This window comes from Oncorhynchus gorbuscha, unplaced genomic scaffold (genome assembly GCF_021184085.1).
Source record: "Oncorhynchus gorbuscha isolate QuinsamMale2020 ecotype Even-year unplaced genomic scaffold, OgorEven_v1.0 Un_scaffold_295, whole genome shotgun sequence".
Taxonomy (NCBI): Eukaryota; Metazoa; Chordata; class Actinopteri; order Salmoniformes; family Salmonidae; genus Oncorhynchus; species Oncorhynchus gorbuscha.
In genome coordinates this window covers 401,156-417,714 of record NW_025745159.1, presented here as the reverse complement: position 1 = coordinate 417,714, position 16,559 = coordinate 401,156, and the positions used below count along the sequence as shown (strand labels likewise).

General features: G+C 52.2%; 1 protein-coding gene and 1 pseudogene across 2 annotated transcripts; one reads left to right on the top strand and one right to left on the bottom strand.

The window, feature by feature from the left end:
- Positions 1–1,513: 1,513 nt before the first annotated feature.
- Positions 1,514–9,039, bottom strand: LOC124017647 (F-box only protein 43-like). 2 transcript variants are annotated; one of them, XM_046332907.1, is made up of 6 exons: positions 8,840–9,039; positions 6,594–7,675; positions 5,821–6,315; positions 4,280–4,382; positions 2,659–2,847; positions 1,514–2,049 (listed from the first exon to the last, which is right to left on the bottom strand). In XM_046332907.1, exons 2-6 carry the CDS (start codon positions 7,604–7,606, stop codon positions 1,801–1,803), a joined length of 2,049 nt encoding a protein of 682 aa, XP_046188863.1. In that variant the 5' UTR covers positions 7,607–7,675; positions 8,840–9,039; the 3' UTR covers positions 1,514–1,800. The 2 variants fall into 2 exon arrangements, with proteins under 2 accessions (XP_046188863.1, XP_046188864.1); XM_046332908.1 differs by lacking the exon at positions 8,840–9,039 and adding an exon at positions 7,924–8,084.
- Positions 9,040–9,094: 55 nt separating this feature from the next.
- On the top strand, positions 9,095–15,991 carry LOC124017648 (annotated as a pseudogene).
- The last annotated feature ends 568 nt before the right edge of the window (positions 15,992–16,559 follow it).

Below are 16,559 nucleotides of genomic sequence, written 5' to 3'. Positions count from 1 at the left end.
TGATTACCCATTGAGGAGTCTTATGTCTTGGGGGTAAAAACTGTTGAGAAGCCTTTTTGTCCTAGACTTGGCACTTTGGAAACCGCTTGCCATGCGGTAGTATAAAGAAACGTTCTATGACTGGGGTGGCTGGGCTCTATGACAATTTGAGGGGCCTTCCTCCGACACCTCCTGGTATAGAGGTCCTGGATGGCAGGAAGCTTTGCCCCAGTGATGTACTGGGCCGTACACACTACCCTCTGTAGCGCCTTGCGGTTGGAGGCCGAGCAGTTGCCATACCAGGTAGTGATGCAACCGGTCACGATGCTCTCGATGGTGCAGCTGTAGAACCTTTTGAGGATCTCAGGACCCATGTCAAATCTTTTCAGTCTCCTGAGGGGAAATAGGTTTTGTCGTGCCCTCTTCACGACTGTCTTCGTGTGTTTGGACCATTCTAGTTTGTTGGTGATGTGGACACCAAGGAACTTGAAGCTCTCAACCTGCTCCACTACAGCCCTGTCGATGAGAATGGGGACGTGCTCGGTGCTCCTTTTCCTGTAGTCCAGTACAGGAGGGGGCTGAGAACACACCCCTGAGGGGCCCCAGTGTTGAGGATCAGCGTGGCGGATGTGTTGTTTACCTACCCTTACGACCTAGGGGCGGCCCGTCAGGAAGTCCAGGATCCAGTTGCAGAGGGAGGTGTTTAGTCCCAGGATCCTTAGCTTATTAATGAGCTTTGAGGGCACTATGGTGTTGAATGCTGAGCTGTAGTCAATGAGCAGCATTCTCACATAGGTGTTCCTTTTGTTCAGGTGGGAAAGGGCAGTGTGGAGTGATATAGAGATTGCATCATCTGTGGATCTGCTTGGGCGGTAGCAAATTGGAGTAGGTCTAGAGTTTCTGGGAGGATGCTGTTGATGTGAGCCAAGACCAGCCTTTCAAAGCACTTCATGGCTACAGATGTGAGTGCTTACGGGTCTGTAGTCATCTAGGCAGGTTACATTAGTGTTCTTGGGCACAGGGACTATAGTGGTCTGCTTGAAGCGTGTTGGTATTACAGACTCAATCAGGGACATGTTGAAAATGTCAGCGAAGACACCTGCCAGTTGGTCAGCACACGTCCTGGTAATCCGTCTGGCCCAGCAGCCTTGTGAATGTTGACCTGTTTAAAAGGTCTTACTCACGTCGGCTACGGAGAGCGTGATCACACAGTCGTCCGGAACAGCTGGTGCTCTCATGCATGCCTCAGTGTTGCTTGCCTCGAAGCAGAGCATAGAAGTGATTTAGCTCGCCTGGTTTAGGCTCGTGTCACTGGGCAGCTCGCGGCTGGGTTTCCCTTTGTGGTCCGCAAGCCCTGCCACACAAGACGAGCGTCGGAGCCGGTGTAGTACGATTTGTCCCTGTTCAAAGAGCTCATGCGAGGATCAAACTGGGATCCATTCTGCAGGGTGATGGAGGCCTTCAGTGCATTCGGGAAAGTATTCAGACCCCTAGACGTTTTCCACATTCTGTTACATTACAGCGTCAAGTAAAATATGTAAAAAAGTACAACTTTATTAAAAATAAATGTGCAAATGTAGACAATGTACAGAAACATTCATATAAAACCAATTCAGTCGAGACGAGAAAACAACATTCAGTCAATGGAGGAGCCCAGCATTCAGCAGCCATTTCATCTCTGATTGGTTCTCCTATCTCGGCTCCTCTCCGACCCATAATTAAAAACATATCCGAGCTAAACAAATGTTTTAAAAGAGGGGACAGGAAGTACAAAGAATTGCAAAACAACATAATAAATGTTTTTCTTTTAAAACCACACATTCACAGTCTCCTGACATTGCGTTTGCTCCGAGCGCTCCCGGGAAGAACGTCCGTCCTGCTCCGTCTCTTGGCCGACAGGCTAGCGCATTCTCTGGATCCGTGGAAGGCACAAAGGCAGCCGGTACAGAACCGGAATCCACAGTCAACGCTGCTACACACGGCCTCCATCTTCACCGAGTGACACCGAGCAGGGTGCCGGCACCGAGGGCAGGGCTTCAGACATTCGTCAGTGAAGAGGGTTTTGGCCACCTAGGAGGACAGAAAACACAATATAAAACAGAGATTAGAGCTAGTGTCCTTGTCTACAGGGAGGGATCCACTACCTAACAGAGCTAGTGTCCTTGTCTACAGGGAAGGATCCACTACAACAGAGCTAGTGTCCTTGTCTACAGGGAGGGATCCACTACAACAGAGCTAGTGTCCTTGTCTACAGGGAAGGATCCACTACCTAACAGAGCTAGTGTCCTTGTCTACAGGGAGGGATCCACAACCTAACAGAGCTAGTGTCCTTGTCTACAGGGAGGGATCCACTACAACAGAGCTAGTGTCCTTGTCTACAGGGAAGGATCCATTACAACAGAGCTAGTGTCCTTGTCTACAGGGAGGGATCCACAACCTAACAGAGCTAGTGTCCTTGTCTACAGGGAGGGATCCACTACCTAACAGAGCTAGTGTCCTTGTCTACAGGGAAGGATCCACATTTGGCTGATTTGATAAACTTACAGCAACGAGACATCATTAAAATAGCAACGTTAGTTGGATGTGCGTTTTAATTAATAACGGCCATAAACTAATGTCTTATTTTTTATGAAATATACCTGAAACTTAGGGCCACATAACATGACACAGGGGACTCACCTGTATGAACAGGTCCTGCTTGCTGGCTGAGTTGTGCTGGACGGGGGTTGAAGTGCCCGTTCCTGACTGGGGGGTACCACGGATGCTGGTACTGGGGGTCCTGGACTGGGCCTGGACTGACTTCAGGACAGACCGGCTCGGCAGGGTCAACCTGGTCTCTGCATCAGGGACATGGACTGCACTGCCAAGCTGCACACACACACACACACACACACACACACACACACACACACACACACACACACACACGGAATGAACAGTGTTGGTGAAAGTAACCCTGTATTCATAAAGAGAATCAGTAGGAGTGAATGAACAGTGTTTGTCCTTTAACCCCTACTGAAAGACAATCAGTAGGACCTGATCCTAGGATCAGTTTGTCCTTTGATCCTAGACCTACTGACAACACGGACCTGATCCTAGACCCGACACGGACCCCTAGACCCTACTGGCAACACGGACCTGATCCTAGACCCTACTGGCAACACGGACCTGATCCTAGACCCTACTGGCAACACGGACCTGATCCTAGACCCTACTGGCAACACGGACCTGATCCTAGACCCTACTGGCAACACGGACCTGATCCTAGACCCTACTGGCAACACGGACCTGATCCTAGACCCTACTGGCAACACGGACCTGATCCTAGACCCTACTGGCAACACGGACCTGATCCTAGACCCTACTGGCAACACGGACCTGATCCTACTGGCAACCCTGACTGGCAACACGGACCTGATCCTAGACCCTACTGGCAACACGGACCTGATCCTAGACCCTACTGGCAACACGGACCTGATCCTAGACCCTACTGGCAACACGGACCGCAACACGGACCTGATCCTAGACCCCTGGCAACACGGACCTGATCCTAGACCCTACTGGCAACACGGGATCCAACACGGACACGGACCTGATCCTAGACCCTACTGGCAACACGGACCTGATCCTAGACCCTGGCAACACGGACCTGATCCTAGACCCTACTGGCAACACGGACCTGATCCTAGACCCTACTGGCAACACGGACCTGATCCTAGACCCTACTGGCAACACGGACCTGATCCTAGACCCTACTGGCAACACGGACCTGATCCTAGACCCTACTGGCAACACGGACCTAATCCTAGACCCTACTGGCAACACGGACCTGATCCTAGACCCTACTGGCAACACGGACCTGATCCCAGAACCTACTGGCAACACGGACCTGATCCCAGAACCTACGCGGACCTGATCCATAAGACTATATGGACAGATGGGACCTGATCCTAGATCCTAATGAATAAGACTACATGGACCTGATCCTAGATCCTAATGAATACGACTACATGGACCTGATCCTAGATCCTAATGAATAAGACTATATGGACAGATGGGACCTGATCCTAGATCCTAATGAATAAGACTACATAGACAGATGGGACCTGATCCTAGATTCTAATGAATAAGACTACATAGACAGATGGGACCTGATCCTAGATCCTAATGAATAAGACTACATGGGCAGATGGGACCTGATCCTAGATCAGCACTCCTACTGAGACGCTAATAATAGTGGCCCCAGACAAAGTGCTTTTCTAGATCGATGCTGACACACGGTTACAGGAGACAACCTCACCTCCAGAGAGGCCTTGACGTCCGTCAGGTAGCGTCTCCTCCTGCGGCTGGACATCTTGTTCTGAACTATGATCTCATCCCAGCTCCGGGACACCTGACCGACCCTGTAGACCAGGAGAACACACGCAACAATGTGATGACAATGACGTGGTAATAGAATGTTCTAGCAAGCGTTTTTGACACACACACACACACACACACACACACACACACACCTTTCAGAGAGTATTCATATAGCCCTGGTCTTATTCCACATGTTTTGATTACACACACACACACACACACACACACACACACACACACACACACACACACACACACACAGCCCTGGTCACACACACACACACACACACACACACACACACACACACACACACACACACACACACCTTTCAGAGAGTATTCATATAGCCCTGGTCTTATTCCACATGTTTTGTTGTGGTCACAGCGCTGAATTCCAAAATGGTTTTGTTTCTCACCCATTTGCACACAAAACACCCCTCAACAAAATGACAAAGTTGAAAACATGTTTTGAATCCGTCCACACATTTTATCAAAATGAAATACAGAAATCTTATTTAGTTAAATATTTCAGAGCCCTTTTGTTATGACACTGGTGCATCCCCGACCTTCTTCGATCATCCGCGAGACGTCGCTACAACCCGATTGGTGTCCACCTGTATTCAATTCAATAGTTTGGACATTGATTTAGAGAGAAACACACCCGTCTATATGAGGGTCCCAGAGTTGACAGGTTGTATCTGAACTACCCAGACTCTGTCTAGAGCTGGCCGTCCCGACCAAACTGAGCTACCCAGACTGTCTAGAGCTGGCCTTCCCGACCAAACTGAGCTACCCAGACTCTGTCTAGAGCTGGCCGTCCCGACCAAACTGAGCTACCCAGACTGTCTAGAGCTGCTACCCAGACTCTGTCTAGAGCTGGCCCTGACCAAACTGAGCTACCCAGACTGTCTAGAGCTGGCCGTCCCGACCAAACTGAGCTACCCAGACTGTCTAGAGCTGGCCTTCCCGACCAAACTGAGCTACCCAGACTCTGTCTAGAGCTGGCCTAGGACCAAACTGAGCTACCCAGACTGTCTAGAGCTGGCCTTCCCGACCAAACTGAGCTACCCAGACTGTCTAGAGCTGGCCGTCTGACCAAACTGAGCTACCCAGACTGTCTAGAGCTGGCCGTCTGACCAAACTGAGCTACCCAGACTGTCTAGAGCTGGCCGTCTGACCAAACTGAGCTACCCAGACTGTCTAGAGCTGGCCGTCTGACCAAACTGAGCTACCCAGACTGTCTAGAGCTGGCCGTCTGACCAAACTGAGCTACCCAGACTGTCTAGAGCTGGCCGTCCGACCAAAATTCTCAATAAATTTGCTACAATTTCTATAAAAAAAAACATCATTATGGTGTATTGTAAGGGAACAAAAACATACATTTAATCCATTTTTTAATTCAGGCTGTAACAAGAACAAAATGTGGAATAAGTGAAGGGGTATGAGGACTTTCTGGAGGTACTGTATTAAAATCCTCACCTATAGACATCTTCAGAGGACAGCTGATTGAGGATCTTAGCCAGGATGTGTCTGAGATTCTTCTTCTTCAGCTCGGTAAGGATGTCTACCTTCCCCAGGCCCATCTTCCTGCCGATCAGCCCAGCCAGGGGCATGGTGGTCCTGGAGGCCTCCTTCTCAGAGACCCTCAGCAGTTCCTCCAGACTGGTGCGCTCCAACAACATCCTGGATGACAGGGCCCGGACCATCTGCAGGGCCGGTGTGAAGGACAGGTCCTCTAGCTTAGCGGCGGCGGTTGTTGTTGTTGTTGTTTTCGGCGGCGTCACATCCGGGAAGACGTCACTGTCGTCGTCCTCCTTGAAGAAGCTGAGCTCCAGATGGTCCTGGGATACGAGGTTCTTCTTCTCTCTGCGATGAGTTCTGTGGGCTGCCAGGTTCCTCACGTCCCGGTCCCCCTCAGACTGGGAACCCCCCTCTCGGAGAGTGGAGAGGCGACGCTGGCGCTCCAGTCTGGACCTGATGATCATAATTTTTGATGATCATAAATAACTTCACAAAAAAAACCAAACAGAAGCAAACAAACTGAATTACACCAAGTACAACTAAAATTATTAAATATTACAATTATTAGCTACAAAAACACCATAAACATACAACACTGAAACGTTCTACAGCAATGTTTCACAACGCAACCTTCTCAACATTTGTATATACTGTTGAGGGTACTCAAGGATTGGTGATGAGAAACACTGTTCTAGGGCGTTCAATGAAAGTCAAAAAGCTATCTAGCCTACCTCCTCTTCATCATCATCATCTCAGTCAGTCTGCTGGGGGTCTCCTTGCACCTGGAGCTACCCGACGACAACAGCAGCAGCTCCTGGAAAGAACCATCATTGTCTACCTCCTGGGATTTATCCAGAGCCAAGGAGCTGAAGCCACTGTCCTCAGACATAGAGCGGTCGTAGAGTTTACGAGTAGGGGTGGAGGAAGGGGTGTCAAAGTGATATTTAGGAGTAGGGGTGCTCAGGACACTCAGGCTGTCCGAGAGGTTAGCCGCTACGTCGTTGTTGACCGGAGTCTGGAAGTTGTCTTTGGCCGAGGGCGTTAATCTGCTATAGCGTGGGGTCTCCAGCATCTCCGTGGTAAGGTCTGAGGGACCGACGCTCTCTTCCAGGTCTACATCTGAGAGCGACGTAGCAGACGCCTTTCTCTCAAAGACGTTGGTCATGTTGCATTCACCATCTTCGAGCGTCGACGTTTTTACAAGAGAGAAGAGGAGGCGCAGTTTCCTGCCGGACAGAAGCGCGTCTTCTGGTTTTAAAGCGCTCGAAGCCAAAGCTCCGATAGTAAAGGCATCCGGCGAGTCAAAGACCACATTTGAGCCGTGTTCGGTTCTCCCGTTGGATGACCAGTCAGTCCTTTTAGTGCGTGGCGTTTCTGTATCGTCTGCGGTTTTGGACACGAGGAGACGTCTTCTCAGCAACGGCTCTCTCCTGGATACTTTGGGAGTTTCGCACCAGCCGTTCCTCAGCGGCTGCTCCTTCAGGATGTCTCTCTGCGGACTTCTGACGCCCGCTTGTCGTCTGTTCTTTCTGGGTGACAGAGGTTCGCCCGTCCGTGAAACGTTCTCTTTAGGCGTTTCGTGAAAACCGTCGGAAGATAAAAAACACTTTGAGAGGTCAAAGGTCTCTCCACTCTCAATCTTAGAGCTGTAGCCGCTGTCCAGGTATCCGCTGTCATGACAAGCTCCATATTGCAGGTCTTTGAGGTTGTGGAAAGTGCCATCTGGTCTGAGACAGTGCTCCATACTGCCTTTCAGATGTAGAAACACAAATATTTCACCGGGTGACTGACGGGTCTGGTGTTTCAAACTGATCTGTGAGAAGACATTGGAAAAACAGTGCAGTTAGACAAAAAAAGGTCACTTTTGTTGTAAACAAGCTAACTAGCTAACGTTAGCTCTAAGTCAATTAATGTAGCTAGCTAGTTAGCTCAAATTAAACAAACATGTAAACTGTACTCAATTTTGGTAAATACAAATATATCTAGCTGACTTCAGCTATCATTTATTTTTAAATCAAATTAAAAAGTGGTCAATAGTTAACAGGTTATGAGAGTAGTTACTTTTAACTTTCCAAGTGGATAAAAACAAACAACCAGAAGCTAACTAGCAGTCGACGACTGTGACAACAACTCCGTAGTTGTTATGTTGTTGTTGATAAACGGCATTTAAATCCCGTTTTGGGGGTTTTAAACTGTTCCGGGTCGATATCTCCATGGCTCCCAGTCGCCCGCTCAAAACTGAACTGCGACCGCCAAAAACACCCTCTACTGAGGCTGGGGACACTGGCTCCTTCCCTCCCTCTTCCCTCTCCTTCCCCCTCCTTCCCTCTCCTTCCCTCTCCTTCCCCTCCTTCCCCTCCTTCCCTCTCCTTCCCCTCCTTCCCTCTCCTTCCCCTCCTTCCCCTCCTTCCCTCTCCTTCCCCTCCTTCCCTCTTCCTTCCCTCTCCTTCCCCTCCTTCCCCTCCTTCCCCTCCTTCCCCTCCTTCCCCCTCTCCTTCCCTCTCCTTCCCTCTCCTTCCCTCTCCTTCCCTCTCCTTCCCCTCCTTCCCCCTCCTTCCCTCCCTCCTTCCCTCTCCTTCCCCTCCTTCCCTCTCCTTCCCTCTCCCTAGAGACCCATTAACTGACTGGCTGACTGGCTGGCTGGCTGGCTAGCTAAAAAAGACTGGTTGGCTGACTGGCTGGCTGGCTGGCTGGCTGGCTAGCTAAAAGACTGACTTGGCTGACTGGCTGGCTGGCGTCAAAAACAAAAATGTTAAAAAGCAGTTGCAATTTCAGAATGTCATTGCAATGTAGAGTCCATTGTTTGTTCTATTATTACTAGTTAGCTTTGCTTGTTAAACAATTGGATTACTAGCTTAAAGTTAATATGCTAAATGTTAGCAACTCACATACTAAAATGTAATATATATATATATATACATACACAAGCCTGAGACAGACGTTAACGTTGCGTAGACAACTAGTTAACGTTACTTACCTAGTTATTGTTTCAGAAAGAAAGTTAATCCTTTTTGTCGAAGTGTTGTTTACTAAACTTCTAGCCAAAAGGCAAAATGTCGGACATTGCAACGAGCTATATCGTGTTGTACCCGTTTACAGACGACAGTCTCCTCCTATAATGAACTGTGTGTTCAGAGGACTGAGATGTTTTCAAATCTGGTGCGTCTCTCACTCCACATCTCGCTCCACTTCTCGCGATACTTTGCATTCCCAAACACACGCACTGTCGTCTGGGAGGAAATTCTCCTTCCTTCATTCAACTACCGGGACAAGTGTAGATTGCTTTTGCGTTTAGCGAAACTCTCCGGTTGATGTCAAACACAAGATTGTAATCACTCGTTCTTGCATGTGATACCCTCGTTTAGGTTGGCTAGTAACATCTAAACTGCAGACATGGTGGCCACTAAGAAAACTGTGAGTTTGAGATTGGAAAAATCGTTCATTTATTATAGAAATGTTTGCGCGCATCCTTTAAACTTAATCGGTGATGGGGGTAAATGTTATTTTCAAATCATTTATCCCAGTGTTGAGTGACCAAGCAGGGTCCGCTTTCGGGTTAGCGAAGGAACTTTAGGCTTACGAGTGTCTACGATGCATCTTTCCTAGGTCGGTAGATGTAACATGCGTTTCCCGAAACACCGCGACAACGTTTGGTATGTGCGTCTTTGCGGCATGTGTAATAAAGGCAGCGTTCATCTCGGGTAAGCTTTCTCCGTTCAAATACATTTGACCAAGTAGTAAAATGAAACCCCATTGAAATGAACATTAAATTGATTTCAGGGAAATATGTAGGCCTGTGTAGCATATACCGTATTCACTTTAATGCAGTCATCGCGGTTTTCATGTTAAGCATATTTTCTAACCTTGCTTGTAACAATTATTAAGACATTGGCAACTGTGTATTTGTAGTCAACTTCGTTGTGAATTTATCGGTGGTCACACAAGAGACAGATCCACATCTGGATTCTATGTTTAGCGACATCTTCTGTGTATAAAGTGACGCAGTAGGGGGAAAAAACGCAGGCAACGACGCACTTAGCTTTTTCTACGAGTGGTCTGCGGCAGTCGATAAATAACTCGCGTTTAAGTACAACGTTAGTAGTGCTGGTTTTAGGGAAACGGCTCGGAGGTTTTAACATTGCTCATACGAAGGTTCTAACGATGAAGTTAGTCGTAAGATGCTTTTGTGAAACCGGGCCCTCGCCTGGTCTACATTGACATGCCATGATGGATGTGAAATGGCTAGCAAGTTAGTGGTGGTGCGCGCTAATAGCGTTTCAATCAGTGACGTCACTCGCTTTGAAGTAGTTGTAGCTCAAGGGAAACAAGAGCTGCAGCTTTTGTGGCGCGATGGGTAACGATGCTTCGAGAGTGACTGTGGTTGATGTGTGCAGAGGATCTCTGGTTGGTGCGAGGAGAGGGACGGAAGCTATACTGTTACACATGGACTGCCTTGTGTTCTGACGCCTTTATGCATTCCTGGGCTAAAAGCAGCCCGACTGTCAGAAGGCCGACTTCCCCGACTGTCAGAAGGCCGACTTCCCCGACCGTCAGAAGGCCCACTTCCCCGACCGTCAGAAGGCCCACTTCCCCGACCGTCAGAAGGCCCACTTCCCGACCGTCAGAAGGCCCACTTCCCCGACCGTCAGAAGGCCCACTTCCCCGACCGTCAGAAGGCCCACTTCCCCGACCGTCAGAAGGCCCACTTCCCGACCGTCAGAAGGCCCACTTCCCCGACCGTCAGAAGGCCCACTTCCGACCGTCAGAAGGCCCACTTCCCCGACCGTCAGAAGGCCCACTTCCCCGACCGTCAGAAGGCCCACTTCCCCGACCGTCAGAAGGCCCACTTCCCCGACCGTCAGAAGGCCCACTTCCCCGACCGTCAGAAGGCCCACTTCCCCGACCGTCAGAAGGCCCACTTCCCCGACCGTCAGAAGGCCCACTTCCCCGACCGTCAGAAGGCCCACTTCCCGACCGTCAGAAGGCCCACTTCCCCGACCGTCAGAAGGCCCACTTCCCGACCGTCAGAAGGCCCACTTCCCCCGACCGTCAGAAGGCCCACTTCCCCGACCGTCAGAAGGCCCACTTCCCGACCGTCCAGAAGGCCCACTTCCCGACCGTCAGAAGGCCGACTTCCCCGACCGTCAGAAGGCCGACTTCCCCGACCGTCAGAAGGCCGACTGTCAGAAGGCCGACTTCCCCGACCGTCAGAAGGCCGACTTCCCCGACCGTCAGAAGGCCGACTGTCAGAAGGCCGACTTCCCCGACCGTCAGAAGGCCCACTTCCCCGTCAGAAGGCCCACAGAAAAGCCGACTTGGGCCCGACCGTCAGGGCAAAGCCAAGCTGGTCATCCGACCGTCAGGACAGGGGCCCTGGTCACTTCCCCGACCGTCAGAAGGCCCACTTCCCCGACCGTCAGAAGGCCCACTTGGCCCCGACCGTCAGAAGGCCCACTTCCCGACCGTCAGAAGGCCCACTTCCCCAACACCGTCAGGAAGGCCCACCGTCAAAGGCCCACTTCCCCGACCGTCAAAGCCAAGCTGGCCACTGGCCAACAACCCCGACCGTCAGAAGGCCGACTGGCCCCGACCGTCAGAAGGCCCACTTCCCGACCGTCAGGTAAGGCCGACTTCCAAAACCGTCAGAAGGCCGACTTCACCGTCAGAAGGCCGACTTCCCGACCGTCATCAAGCCGACTTCCCGACCGTCAGAAGGCCCACGACCGACCACTGAAGGCCAAAACCGACGTCAGAAGGATGACTTCCCCACCGGCACGTGTAAAGCCAAGCTGGACCCTTCCCAACAACGTCAGACCAGGTAACTTCCCCGACCGTCAGAAGGCCGACGACCACCCAGGCCCAACAACCGACCAGGTCAGAACGTGTGACCAGGCCACTGTCAGAAGGCCGACACTTCCCGACCTGTCACCAGGTAACTCCCCGACTGTCAGAAGGCCAACTGGTCGAAGGCCGTCACCAGGCTGCCCACCCCCGACCGTCAGGAAGGCCCACTGGTCAGGCCCAACCGTCAGAAGGCCCACTTCCCCGACCGTGAAGGCCCAACTTCCCCCGTGGACCAGGCCCACTTCCCGACCGTCAGAAGGCCCACTTCCCCACCGTCAGGTCACCAGGAAGGCCCACTGTCCCAGGACCGTCAGAAGGCCCACTTCCCGACCTGGTCAGAAGGCCCACTTCCCCGTGACCAGGTCAAGAAGGCCCACTTCCCCGACCGTCAGAAGGCCAACTGTCAGAAGGCCAACTGTCAGAAGGCCAACTGTCACGTGCTCCAGGCCAACTGTCAGGAGGCCAACTGTCAGAAGGCCAACTTCCCTGACAGTTGGTCTCTAAATCAGTTTCTCTCCCCAGAAAAAGTCCCTGGAGTCCATCAACCTCGCTTCAGCTGGTGATGAAGAGTGGGAAATACGTACTGGGCTACAAACAGACTCAGAGGATGATCCGCCAGGGCAAAGCCAAGCTGGTCATCCTGGCCAACAACACACCTGCTCTCAGGTAACTACAGGGCAAAGCCAAGCTGGTCATTCTGGCCAACAACACACCTGCTCTCAGGTAACTACAGGGCAAAGCCAAGCTGGTCATTCTGGCCAACAACACACCTGCTCTCAGGTAACTACAGGGCAAAGCCAAGCTGGTCATTCTGGCCAACAACACACCTGCTCTCAGGTAACTACAGGGCAAAGCCAAGCTGGTCACCTGGCCAACAACACACCTGCTCTCAGGTAACTACAGGGCAAAGCCAAGCTGGTCATCCTGGCCAACAACACACCTGCTCTCAGGTAACTACAGGGCAAAGCCAAGCTGGTCATCCTGGCCAACAACACACCTGTAACCAGGTAACTACCACGTGTAACCAGGCCCAACGACCAGGGCAAAGCCAAGCTGGTCATCCTGGCCAACAACACACCTGCTGTAACCAGGTAACTACAGGGCAAAGCCAAGCTGGTCATCCAGGCCCAACCGAACACACCTGCTCTGACCAGGTAACGACCAGGGTGACCAGGCCCAACAACCACGTGCTCTCAGGTAACCGACACGGGCAAAGCCAAGACCACGGTCATTCAGGCCCAACCACCACTGTGACCAGGTAACTACAGGTAACCAACCAACCGACCACGTGGCCACCACGTGTAACCACCGCCCAGGTAACCAGGCCCAAACCACGTAACCTGGTCAACCAGGCCAACCACACCTGCCAACCGACCAGGTAACCAGGCCCAACCGACCAAGTGACCTGGTCAACCAGGCCAACGACCACGTGTGACCAGGCCTGACCACGTGTAACCAGGTAACGACCACGGGACCAGGCCAAGCTGGTAACCAGGCCCAACGACCACACCAGGCCTCAGGTAACAACCGACCACGGGCAACCAGCCCAACCGACCACTGGTAACCAGGCCAACCAACAACCTGCTCCCAGGTAACTGACCAGGGCAACCAGCCAACCGACCACTGGTCATAACCAGGCCCAACAACACACCTGCAACCGACCCAGGTAACCAGGCCCAACCGACCACGTGTGACCAGGCCATGAACTAAAAGACTGACCAGGCCCAATTTTCCGCCCAAAAATACGTGTAACCAGGCCCAACCGACCACGTGTAACCAGGCCCAACCGACCACGTGTAACCAGGCCCAACCGACCACGTGTAACCAGGCCCAACCGACCACGTGTAACCAGGCCCAACCGACCACGTGACCAGGCCCAACCGACCACGCCCAACCGACCACGTGTGACCACGCCCAGCCGACCACGTGTAACCACGCCCAACCGACCACGTGTAACCAGGCCCAACCGACCACGTGTAACCACGCCCAACCGACCACGTGTGACCAGGCCCAACCAGGCCCAACCGACCACGTGTAACCAGGCCCAACCGACCACGTGTAACCAGGCCCAGCCGACCACGTGTGACCAGGCCCAACCGACCACGTGTAACCAGGCCCAACCGACCACGTGTAACCACGCCCAACCGACCACGTGTAACCAGGCCCAACCGACCACGTGTAACCACGCCCAACCGACCACGTGTAACCACGCCCAACCGACCACGTGTAACCACGCCCAACCGACCACGTGTAACCAGGCCCAACCGACCACGTGTAACCAGGTCCAACCGACCACGTGTAACCAGGCCCAACCGACCACGTGTAACCAGGTCCAACCGACCACGTGTAACCAGGCCCAACCGACCACGTGTAACCAGGTCCAACCGACCACGTGTAACCACGCCCAACCGACCACGTGTAACCACGCCCAACCGACCACGTGTAACCACGCCCAACCGACCACGTGTAACCACGCCCAACCGACCACGTGTAACCACGCGGTCCCATTGTAACCAGGCCAACCCCAACCGACGATGAATGGCGGCCCCATGTCGCAAGAAATCTGTACACACGTGTTCCCGGAAGGCTGGAAATGTCCGTTCTTCTTCCATGGCCTGCATACGGTCCTCCACTCTGGTTCTTCTTCTCTGGTTCTTCTTCCATGGCCTGCGTACGGTCCTCCACTCTGGTTCTTCTTCCATGGCCTGCGTACGGTCCTCCACTCTGGTTCTTCTTCTCTGGTTCTTCTTCCATGGCCTGCGAATACGCTCCTCCGCTGTACCTCCACTCTGGTTCTTCTTCCATGGCCTGCATACGCTCCTCCTCCACTCTGGTTCTTCCATGGCCTTCCTCCACTCTGGTTCTTCTTCCATGGCCTGCGTACGGTCCTCCACTCTGGTTCTGGTTCTTCCATGGCCTGCGTACGTCCTCCTCCACTCTGGTTCTTTCTTCTCTGGTTCTTCTTCCATGGCCTGCGTACAGGCCTCCGCTCCTCCACTCTGGTTCTTCTTCTCTGGTTCTTCTTCCATGGCCTGCATACGCTCCTCCACTCTGGTTCTTCTTCTCTGGTTCTTCCATGGCCTGCGTACGCTCCTCCACTCTGGTTCTTCTTCTCTGGTTCTTCTTCCATGGCCTGCATACGGTCCTCCACTCTGGATCGACTGTGTCCCAGTTCCCGACAAAATATCGAGCAACTTCAACACAGCCATTTGAATTAAGAGTGGGGACAAAATTCCACAGGCCACAATCAACAGCCTGATTAACTCTTATGTGAAGGAGATATGTCACACGGCATGAGGTAAATGGTTTGTCACATCAGATACGGACTGGTTTTCTGATCCATGCCCTTACCTTTTTGTTGATAAGGTGTCTGTGACCAACCGATTCATATCTCTGTATTCACAGTTGTGTGAAATCTATAGATTAGGGCTTGATGAATTTATTTAAATTGACTGATTATTTGAAATCGGGTGTGCTACTACTTGGCTGGCGCAGAAACCTCTTTCCCTCAGGGAAGATTAAAGTGAACCCACCCTAAAAGTCCTGCTCAGCACTGATATTGAACTAAAGTGAACCCACCCTAAAAGTGACTGTGCTCAGCACTGATATTGAACTAAAGTGAACCCACCCTAAAAGTGACTGGGCTCAGCACTGATATTGAACTCCAGTGAACCCACCCTAAAAGTGACTGGGCTCAGCACTGATATTGAACTCCAGTGAACCCACCCTAAAAGTGACTGGGCTCAGCACTGATATTGAACTAAAGTGAACCCACCCTAAACGTGATTTGAACTCTTCTCCCGGTTAGGAAATCAGAGATTGAGTACTATGCGATGCTGGCTAAGACTGGGGTCCACCACTACAGTGGGAACAACATAGAGCTTGGCACGGCCTGTGGGAAGTACTTCAGAGTCTGTACCCTGGCCATCATTGACCCTGGTGAGTTTGTTTTAAATCTTCCATGAAAATGGGACAAATGTAATTTTTAAACGTCAACGTGCTGTCACGTGTGTGTGTGTGTGTGTGTGTGTGTGTGTGTGTGTGTGTGTGTGTGTGTGTGTGTGTGTGTGTGTGTGTGTGTGTGTGTGTGTGTGTGTGTGTGTGTGAACTGTTATTCTCTCGCGACTGGTTTCTTGAACGCAACTTGTAATTATTTTCTAATCATCCACAGGGGATTCTGACATCATCAGGAGTATGCCTGACCAGCCACAGGGGGAGAAGTAGTCTAGTCACTTCCGTTTCTCTATAGATGTATTTTGGTATAAATAAATCGACTTCAAGATGACCCAGTTGTTGTTGTCATATGTTTAGTCATTGACATGTGATTGTATTACAATGGAAGACATCGTGGAAGAGACTAAGAAATGTGGGCACTTGTGTTTTTTGTTTTTTTCTACATCAAGCTTGTATTGTAATGAAGAGGGTCGCCCCCCTGGCGTTGGGTCGCCCCCCTGGCGTTGGGTCGCCCCCCTGGCGTTGGGTCGCCCCCCTGGCGTTGGGTCGCCCCCTGGCGTTGGGTCGCCCTGGCGTTGGGTCGCCCCCCCCTGGCGTTGGGCTGGAGTTGGGTCGCCCCCCTGGAGTTGGCGTTGTCGTCGCCCCCTGGCCCCTGGCGTTGGGTCGCCCTGGCCCCTGGAGTTGGGCGCCTGGCGTTGGGTGGCGTTGGGTCGCCCCTGAGTTGGGTCGCCCCCTGGCCCCCGTTGGGTCGCCCCTGGCGTTGGGTCGCCCCCTGTCCCCCTGGCGTTGGGTCGCGGAGTTGGGTCGCCCCCTGGGTCGTCGCCCCTGGCGTTGGGTCGCCCCCTGGCGTTGGGTCGCCTGGCGTTGGGTCGCCCCCCGGCGTTGGTCGCCCCCCCTGG

Bases quoted from the DNA above. Each gene is read 5' to 3' on its own strand.
- LOC124017647 (XM_046332907.1), bottom strand. From the start codon at position 7,606: ATGGAGCACTGTCTCAGACCAGATGGCACTTTCCACAACCTCAAAGAC. The intron at 2,848-4,279 runs GTGAGGTTGTCT...GTGTGTGTGCAG, and splicing joins ACGTCAAGGCCTCTCTGGAG to CTTGGCAGTGCAGTCCATGT. The intron at 2,050-2,658 runs GTGAGTCCCCTG...CTGTCCTCCTAG, and splicing joins AGCAGGACCTGTTCATACAG to GTGGCCAAAACCCTCTTCAC.